The sequence below is a fragment of the Clarias gariepinus genome, chromosome 27, assembly GCF_024256425.1.
Source record: "Clarias gariepinus isolate MV-2021 ecotype Netherlands chromosome 27, CGAR_prim_01v2, whole genome shotgun sequence".
Taxonomy (NCBI): Eukaryota; Metazoa; Chordata; class Actinopteri; order Siluriformes; family Clariidae; genus Clarias; species Clarias gariepinus.
The window spans coordinates 9,543,940-9,553,568 of NC_071126.1; the positions used below are offsets into that span (position 1 = coordinate 9,543,940).

Here is a 9,629-nt window from a genome sequence, read left to right on the forward strand (position 1 = left end):
TAGCTTTTTCGCGTCGCCATTTTATGTAGGCTTGTTCGTTCTTTATCTTTAGCTTATCTAAAAATCTGTCAATAACAGAAAGTATACAAAAATAATATCAATAAATAATATTAGGGTAATGTTTAAAGTAGCTTTGAGAATGTGTTGAATAAGGGGGCGGGGTCAGGCGGGTTAACGCGGTCAGCTGTAGGTGTCAATCAAAAGCTCGCGGCAAGCTGGGTGAACTCGCTCGGTGTTTCGTGTCTGTGGCGCTAAAATTATCCACGAAACACACGCAGTCAGCTAGTTCTGTTCAACAGCGGAGTGTATAGTATACGGTAATAAACAAGTGCAGCTTGTAATTATGACTTATATCTAGCCATGTCACAGTAGTGTTTGGCAATGTTTACAGTAAACAAACTGCAGGTACCAGATAACCACACATCTTATAAACAATAATCCTGATCAGTAAGCTCGACACCTTCTTGGTGAATCTCAGTCATTATAGTTTGGATCTGGTTTATATACAAGTTTAAAGTGAAAATGCTGCGCGAGCCGGGAGATGTGAGACACCATGCCAGGGACATGACCAGCCTGAGCTGCCACCTGCTGCACCTCTGTCTCTCACACACTGAGCATTACACACAGGTAAGTGCACTTCAAACACTGTGGAGTCCTTACTTCTTCTTGGACATCTTCACATGCATGCTGCGCACAGGGTAACCCCACCAAGCTGTAAGAGAAATGTTCAACACTATTGAACAAACACTGCATTCTGAACATACACTAAGAAACACATTCAGCGGGAATTTCATATTCCCCTCTATGATCATAGTGTTTTAAATGAAAACGAAACAACGTGGTTGAAGAAGTACTGTGCAGAAGTCTTATTTGCATGTGCAAAAGGCACATGCAAATAAATGCTGCAGAGCAATGATGTCTTCAAAAGAAAAGGAATAAATAAATACAATAAACCAAGTAAGGCATTATAATAGTCTAAGAGGAGAAGGTCGCCCATAAAACAACCCCTTTATTGCGCTTCCTGACTGCTCATGTGGTAACACATCCTATACCCTGTATCCAGATGTATCCAGCTTGTGTCTGTTGGAACCCTTTTGTTTAATCAGGGGGTTTTACGCCGGATTTAAAATTATTATCACACACTGTTCAGCTGGGTATACACATAATAACAATTAATAAAGTAATTCTGTGGATCTGTGGAGTTTTTTTAAACAGTTACAAATGTGTTAAAGGAAGTTGATGTGTCTCCTGGTATGATTAAATTTTCCCTTTATTCTGAATCAGAGTTGTTCCCCTTATGAAAAACCCACTTCAGGGTCATGGAATATCTCAAGTAACCTGAAGCATGGGAAGAGAACAATAGTTCCAGAGCTAATTTAAGCTTTTTGAGAAATAATAAAAGTTACGCTTTACATGACATGTCACAACTGACAAAGCAGTGTCTATTTTGTGGCAGATAAACTATAAAACAATCAAATAAATAACAATTAAATGAACATGAGATTACATATAGTAGTGTATTGCTACAGCCATATACAGTATGTCACATGATTGTACATAAGCACCAAATGTTTACAACATTTGTAACATTTTATCTGTCATGTCCAAAAAGACATTGTTATTCTGTTTATTTTAATCATCTTGGTGGCTATTTGCACACATACAAATGTTTCCCCACATTTGTCAAGTACAGCTTGACAAACTCACCTGTTTACTTCTTTTATATTGGACATTTATAATAGTAAGTTACAAGCTGACATGGACGATGTTTAGCCCTAATTTAAGCTGCTAAAATCTATTATCCTTTGGGAAAATGTCTTTCCCATTAACATGATGTCTGAAACTAATTTGTTACACTAGATGTGTGAGGTTGTTTCTGTGTCTGATCCCATAATTTGATGTATTTCATATGTATATTTAAAAAAAAAAAAAAAACAGCCTTGCGCTTACTTACTGCCATTTATGTGGGTGTGGCCTTCTGTTGCTTTATAAACAGCACTAGACCCTGTGTGCTTAACTTCTGTTTTTGATTTTTAAAAGCTTCCCTAGAAAGAGAGTTTGTTTGGAATTCAGCGAGCATGGCTCGTGTGCTGCATTTGCTCCTTCTGTGGCTCTTGGTGAGAGTTTCAAAGTCCCAGGGTTATGTGGGCAGTGGACTGCATCTTGGGGAAAGCATTGAAAGAATTTTGCCCTCTGCTAATCATCGTGCCAATGCCAGCCACATGTTCTATGGAATCATGTTTGATGCTGGGAGCACTGGAACGAGGATTCATATCTACGCCTTCATGCAAAAGCAGACGGGTGAGGGGGTTTATCAGTTTTCTTTCAACATTAGCTGAATTATAAGGACATATTTTTATATTGCATATTTTTTGTGTAAATGTTAAGTTTAACTTTTGTTGTGTTTCTGTTTGCTTTCTAGATAAACTCCCCATTTTGGATAATGAAATTTTCCAGTCTGTAAAGCCTGGTTTATCTGCCTATGCTGACATGCCAGAAAAAGTGAGTAAAGCCCTCATGTGGTGACTTTTTCTATACATTTTTACCCATGGCGCCAAAAAAAACGTAAATGAGGATGGGCTGGATTACTTTGGTCTAGATTATTTTGCTTATTCCAGAGCAAATTTGCCAAAATTTACAATGCTTAGTTTTTTTAAAATAAAACATATCTTTGCAGTGTGTAGTTTGATTTAATGTTATAGAACGTTTAAGAAATACATTAGTTCCTCTTCTCACCTACATATGAGCTGCAGTAACCAGTATCCATTTATTATTAGTCTTAGATAATGTGGAGTATTCTTTATAAAGTACTTATGAATGAGTTGGCACTATAGAAACAATAATGTATTTAAACAAGTGCATTAATGTCAACGTTCATGTTACAGCCGGAACTAACTGTACGTTATGAGAAAATAACACATTCTGACAAATCAAATTTGATCATTCAACTACAATGTGATTTAAAGCACTTTAAAAGACAGTTTCCCCAAAATAATAATAAAAAAAAAAGAGAGATTTTTTTTTTCAATTCAATTCCAATTTCACTGAAAGACAACAAACTGATAAACACTGTTTAAACCAGGGCTGTCCAAATTTTTTCCTGCACTAACACAGCTGAGAACTAATGTGTTAATTGCCAGGCTTACTGGGTTTGTTTAACTGTTACTGAATTCCAAATAAGTTGGACACTGGCCCACCAGGACTGGATTAGAACAGCCCTGGTCTAAAGATTGGGCTACATATAGGATGAACTACATATTGTTCTCAATTAATTTAGCAGGTAATAATAAAATATAATAAATAAGTAAATAAATATCACCATAAAAACTATGTCTATGTCTATTTGTCAACTATGTCCATTTGATTATTATTATTATTATTATTATTTTAGCCCATAACTGGGTTTGGAGCTGCATTTGTTTTGAATCTATAGGAATCTTTCACGTAGAAGATGCTCATTTTGGTAAAAGCCAAAGTTCTTGTGATTTTTTAAAGCCAGCAGCATGACTGCAGACTGCATGCTAAGCTACATGACAGAGCCCGAGGTGCTCTTCACTTCATGTAGTAAAATTTGTTCTTCATGACAGCTTTAGAAAATGTAAAAAATTACCATTACACTGTTTTCCAAAAAAATGAAATAAAAACATGTACTAAGAAATCTCTAACCTTTTATTAGGCTATTTGTAAATGTAGTGTTAGTGAGTTATAAGACGCCAGTTTGTGAAGATTAGTAAGCTTGTATTCCTCACTTCTAATAATGTATGGGTGTGTTGTTGCCAGTCTATAAGTGATTGTTTGTGGTTGTAGTGTTTATTTTGGTTTTAAGGATGTTAGCAAATGTGAGTCACTCTTTCTTATCCTCCCATGAGCAACAGCTGTCATGCATATGACTTTGAGAGAATGACTGGAAAATCATTTTTCATTCTTTGGAAAATTCTGTTTATAAAAATTCATCTGCCTGTTGTAAAAAAAAAAAAAGAAAAAAGAAAACAATGGACAAGTCAGGTGTGTGTGTGTGTGTTCATGTGCTTGTATAGGCTGGAGACTCTGTGAGGCAGTTGCTGGAGGTTGCCAAGAGCAGAGTACCTCATGCGGAGTGGGAACGCACCCCAGTGATGCTGAAGGCAACAGCAGGACTGAGGATGCTGCCACTTGCCAAAGCTCAGGCACTTCTACAGGAGGTAAATGTGATCTTAGCTGTTTATTTGACTTTGATTAAAAAGGGACTGAAAACATTTTGCTTTTTTAATCTTGCCCTGTGTCCCTCCATCAGGTTCAAGATGTGTTTGATGACTCGCCATTCTTTGTGCCTGCTGATAGTGTAAGCATAATGAATGGAACCAGTGAAGGTATGTTGACTTTAGCCCAAACGGATAAGCTTTAGGTGTGTGTTGAAGATGACTGATTAAAAAAGTTTTGTCAGCAGAACAAACTTTGGCAAAGCTACCGTCCAGTTACAATGTAAAAGCAGGTTGCACTTATGGAGGAATCATAAACATCACCTGTGATGTCATGGAAATGTCTGAAGCGTGGATTACCTGAATTATGGTGTAGTTATGACTAGACAGCAGTTTGACATTTTCTCTTAGTGTTATTGAACGATGTCTGGTTGCATAATACTGCTGTTATGTGATCTGGACTATTAAGCTGTGGCTTCTGTGGCCAGTTTGAGAAATGTGTCTTACATATGATTATACACAGATAACATTTAGTTTTATAAGATGTATAAAGCAAATCACGTAAACAAGTTCTCTATTATAACAAGGTTGAAAAATAATAATAGACCGTCCATTATTATTTTTCTTTTTCTTTTTCATCTTTTAGGATTACATAAGATTAGATTACAAATAAATATGAAGCATCCTTCCCCTTTTTTTGCAGGTGTTTTGGCATGGGTGACTGTAAACTTTTTGACAGGTAAGTTTTTTTTTGTTTTTATGTCTAGACTCCAAAACAACGTTATTACGTTACAAGCATTCTAAAATTTTTACACAATCAAGGCCTAAGAACCATGAAATTTTTTAATTTCCTGCTGATATTGTATGGAAACAAAAATAAGATGAAGATTTAGAATACTTTATATGTGAGAAATAATACATTTCACACTTTTTTTTTTACCAAAAAAACGCCTGAAATGCCTGAAAGACAAGTTAGTTCCTCTTATCACTTAGGTTATAGCAATAATAAATGAGTCATTTTTGCACCCATGTCTTCTTTTGTCTCTGTCGCTGTTTCTATTCACCATTACACAGCAGTGTTACAGCAGTTACAAAGAACACACTTGATGCTGCTTCCATAGCTGTTACATCTCTTAGAAATACTTCACAATATCATATATATTATGTTTTTAGGTATTAATATGTATTATATTATATATTATAATTGTTATATATTATGTTTTTTTTTTTAAACAACACTGTTGTAATAAGTATATATTCTTTTTGTCATAGATCATGTAGAGCATATGCCATGTGTATGAGCTGTTACCATAGAAACAGTAATGTTTTGGAACAAAAGGGTATTAATGTAACCTGTTGTTCTTGCTACAGCCTCTCCCATGTTGTAATATAAAATCAATCCACACCTTGTGACAATCAAATGTGAGAATTCACAGCATTAATATACTATGAAAAAAAACACCTATCTGCATTTACTTTTTTTTTTTTTTTTTACATTAACTCATGACATTCAGATTCAGTTAAGCATATCAAGCCCTTGAATGAGAACTGATTATCTAGATATTGGTTGATTGCAATTGCTAGCATGATTGCTTTTGCCAAGAAAAAGTTTGCACATTAAATATGACTTGTTAAAATAATAAAAGGTTCCTGATCCACTGCATTCATGACCAGAAAAAAGCATCTACTGAATGTGAGTGAGAATAGAAGAGAGTAAATTATTAAGTCATATATGAATTAATTTTACAGTCTGAACTATAAAATAAAATAGCTTCAAATTACAGGGAGGTTAACTCGAAACAAGTAGTTTCTGTGTTTAACATTCAAATCTTTGTCTTGTTTTTACCTCCATAATATTATGCCTTATTGTTAAGGTGGCAGTCATGAAATTACAACAACATGAAAAACATTTTTTTAACTGTACTTTTAGGTCAGCTTTTTCCCAGCACAAGGAAATCAGTAGGTATTTTGGATTTGGGTGGAGGATCAACACAAATCACATTTCTTCCAAAAGTGAGTGTCTTTTGTGTATAGTAGCTTGTTCATAAGGCAGGTAATTTCTGTCCTCTAATTTGATTGGTCCTGTGACATTCCAATCGTCCTTATAACTAGTATATAACCACACTGGAGCATTTCGCTATTTGTATCACTCTGCTTATTTGTGTTCGCCACATAAAATTCCACTTTCTAGTTTAAACAGTTACTACAGTAACATGGTGACATCATCAGCAAACATGCGAACAATGATTTCATGAATATAACATTTGATATAAAATATGAAAGATTCTCAGATGAAAATGAAAAACAAAATAAGGGACACCAATTTCAATGGGATTGACCAAAACGATGTGAGCTAGAAAAATGTGGTTTCTTTGGAATATATTCCTTCGGGAGCAAAAATAATTTGCCATATTGTGTCTGAAATGTCAGTAAAAAGCAATCATAAAAGCAATATCACATTAGCAAGAGTGAGGTTATACTGCATATCAGCACAGTACTTGCTCTTGTTCTACTTGCTCTATATTATGTATAACTGCATTCTTTCTCATGTGATATTGTTTAAACTTCCACCCCTTTAAGTAAACATTAGATCTTTTTTATTTATTTACAGAAAACGAAGAGATTTCCTGCTGATTACACAGCAAGAATCAGTATGTTTAATACAACATATCAATTATACACGCACAGGTAACTTCATTAAAAGTTGTCTTGTAGTTTGGAAATGTTGTATAATAAGAATGTGGTTTTAAAGTGCACTTGACTTCCCTTTGTAGTTATTCAGGGAATGGAATCAAAGCTGCTCAGCTTGCTGCTATCGGTGCTTTGGGCTCAAAAGGTGAATCTGTGAAATATTATGTTTTGGCCTATTCACTGTTGTCATACCAATAGATGAGATAATATGAGGCATTAGGCATTGTCCACTGGGTCCTATTTTCATGTTTGCAATATTGTTCCAGCTCCAGAAGAGAGGGTTTTTCCGAGCTCCTGCTTGCCTAAGAATTATAAAGGAAAAATTAGCTTTGGAGGGTTAATATACAAAGTCAGCGGAAAGCCAGGAGGTAAAAAAAATAAAATCTGTAATTTTTTTTTTTTTACTTTAAAATGAATTAGACTAAGAAAGCGTTTTAAGGAATGCAGTAATGCAGTATGCGTTGCACTATTGTTCACTCCTTAGGTTTTACTGGCTACAAGAGCTGTTACAAAGAAATGCTAAAGGTTGTGAAAGGTGTCATACAGGAGCCAGATGACATGGAAGACAGCTGGATCTATGCCTTCTCCTACTACTTTGACCATGCTGTTGAGGCTGGCCTTGTTGGTAAGGAAAAAAAACCTAGTTGCACAGTGTTATAGCGCATTCTCCATTAAAGGGGACTACAGAGTCAATATCCTAGGCAAATGGTGCATTAATATCTCATGGGGAATAGGGAATGGGGCAGAGGTTACTGACATGACTTAGGTAGTAGTTATTGATGGGAATGAAGCAGAAGTTACTGAGTTGACTTAAGTAGTGGTTACTGAGGTAAATGGGGCAGGGCTAACTCAGGTGTTTGGGCCGCCGTAGCTGAGGTGAATAAAGCAGTGGTTACTAAGGTAAATGGAGCAGTGGTAACTAAGGTGACTGTGGCAGCTGAGTTGAGTGTAGCGGTAGTTACTGAGCTGAATAGGGCACAGTAACTGAGGTGAATTGGGGCAGTGCTAACTGACGTGAATGGGGCAGCTGTAACTGAGGTGAACAGTGCAGTAGTAGCTCAGGTACATGGACCAGGGGTTACTAAGGGTGATTGAAGCAGTAGTAATTGTGGTTAATGGAGCAGGAGTACCTGAGATGGATGGGGCAGATTAGATGAATAGTCAGTCAGCATGAAGTTGAGAATTTTCAGTCTTACCAGAATGCCAGTACTGGATGCATGTAAAAGCCTCTAACATTTATAGCTTTTTGCTTGAACGTAAATGTAAAACAGTGCTAGTAAAGCCTACCCAATTTACAGGAAAGGCAAAATACAAATCACTGCTAAATTATACGTACTGTAGAAATTGGTATTGGATGTAATTTCTCATTAATATTAGCCTATTTAAAATAGTTACATGTCTTACTTGTATGGTACTTTGCAGTCTAACACTAATCTGACACTAACAGCTCTGCTGTCATGCTTTCTTCCATCTGTTACAGATGAAGTCCATGGCGGGGCTGTACGGGTTCGGGATTTCAGGAAGAGAGCTAAGGAGGGTGAGGGCCTTGGGGGGTCTCTGTTTACACACATTTTACTGCTGTTAGGGATTTCAAAATTGGTAAATGGAATGTTTTGATAATCAACTTGAATAGCTAAATTAATAGAAAATTGATGGAGACTGAAGTGTACAAATGAGGGGGGAATTAGGTCACCAAAACAAATCTGTATGTAGATAGTGTTTTAAATTATTTAGTTAAATGCTATACAAATAATTTCTGAGCAAATCCCATGATTAGTGTAATCCCATGATCAGGGAAGTAGTCTTTTTAACAAATTAATGAGAAGTGAAATAGCTGTAGTTATGCAGTATCAAAACTGTCTGTTACAGCCATTTGTAGCAAAAGTTATACATTTTCCTAAACATTCCTAAAGCAACTGCTTGAATTTTAATGGTTTTTGTGTGTTTTATAGTGTGCAACACTGTGTCCATTTATAATCCTGACTATCCCTTCCTGTGTATGGATCTTACATACATAACCTGTCTTCTGAAGTCTGGTTATGGCTTTGAGGACGAAACTGTTCTGGAGGTAAAGTTTTAGCAGCAACACACTTCCGATGCTTAGACTGATTTTTGCATTTACTTATGCACTATAATCAGAAAATACAGGTTTTAAGTATATTTAGAAGTATTGATGAAACCTTTAATAGCTCAAAATACATTTTTACATTTTTAATATATTTCTGCTGTTAATTTAGTTAATACTAAAATTTACAGAGTTCCCACTTCCTGGCAGGAAAAGTAAATGGCTTGCAAATTCAGTTTTTGCCAATTCAATAAATTCCAGGATGCAATATAGTAACATGATAGACATTGACAGGTAGCTAATACCCAGGCCTTTGGTAATTTTAGGAGCAAAGATGTCAAAGGATAGAACTGGTCAGGCTTGAAGCAAAAGGGATATAGTAGTTTAAGCATAGGTTGTTTCTATTACTGTACCTGTGTTCATGTTAATTTTTATTGGCTTACATGAGACTTACATTTTTTTTTTTCTTTTAATAGTTGACCAAAAAGCTGCAAAATGTGGAGGCCAGTTGGGCTTTGGGAGCCACTCTCAGTTACTTTGAACACTTTAGCATTGTCTAAGAAAAAGCCAAGAATCAGTGATTGTTTTCAATAGTTCTGTCCTTTTCTTTATCACATCTAGTAAAGAAAAATTACTTGACTGTTTTAGCAAAAACATTATGTTCCTTGCAATAAAAAAATTTATGAGTTATTAAT

The 9,629-nt window shown here is 35.6% G+C and overlaps 1 protein-coding gene across 1 annotated transcript; it reads left to right on the plus strand.

Annotated features, from left to right (window-relative positions):
• entpd5b (ectonucleoside triphosphate diphosphohydrolase 5b) lies at positions 1–9,629 on the plus strand. Its single transcript, XM_053489564.1, has 14 exons — positions 1–627; positions 2,041–2,301; positions 2,423–2,502; positions 4,038–4,181; positions 4,274–4,349; positions 4,882–4,917; positions 6,109–6,191; positions 6,790–6,866; positions 6,953–7,014; positions 7,136–7,237; positions 7,354–7,494; positions 8,350–8,406; positions 8,822–8,937; positions 9,411–9,629. The coding sequence occupies exons 2-14, from the start codon at positions 2,079–2,081 to the stop codon at positions 9,492–9,494; spliced, it is 1,281 nt and encodes a 426-aa protein (XP_053345539.1). The 5' UTR covers positions 1–627; positions 2,041–2,078; the 3' UTR covers positions 9,495–9,629.

Coding starts and splice junctions, on each gene's coding strand:
- entpd5b (XM_053489564.1), top strand. CDS start 2,079: ATGGCTCGTGTGCTGCATTTGCTCCTTCTGTGGCTCTTGGTGAGAGTT. Junction 4,350..4,881: donor AATGAATGGAACCAGTGAAG/GTATGTTGACTT, acceptor CTTTTTTTGCAG/GTGTTTTGGCATGGGTGACT. Junction 7,015..7,135: donor CGGTGCTTTGGGCTCAAAAG/GTGAATCTGTGA, acceptor ATATTGTTCCAG/CTCCAGAAGAGAGGGTTTTT.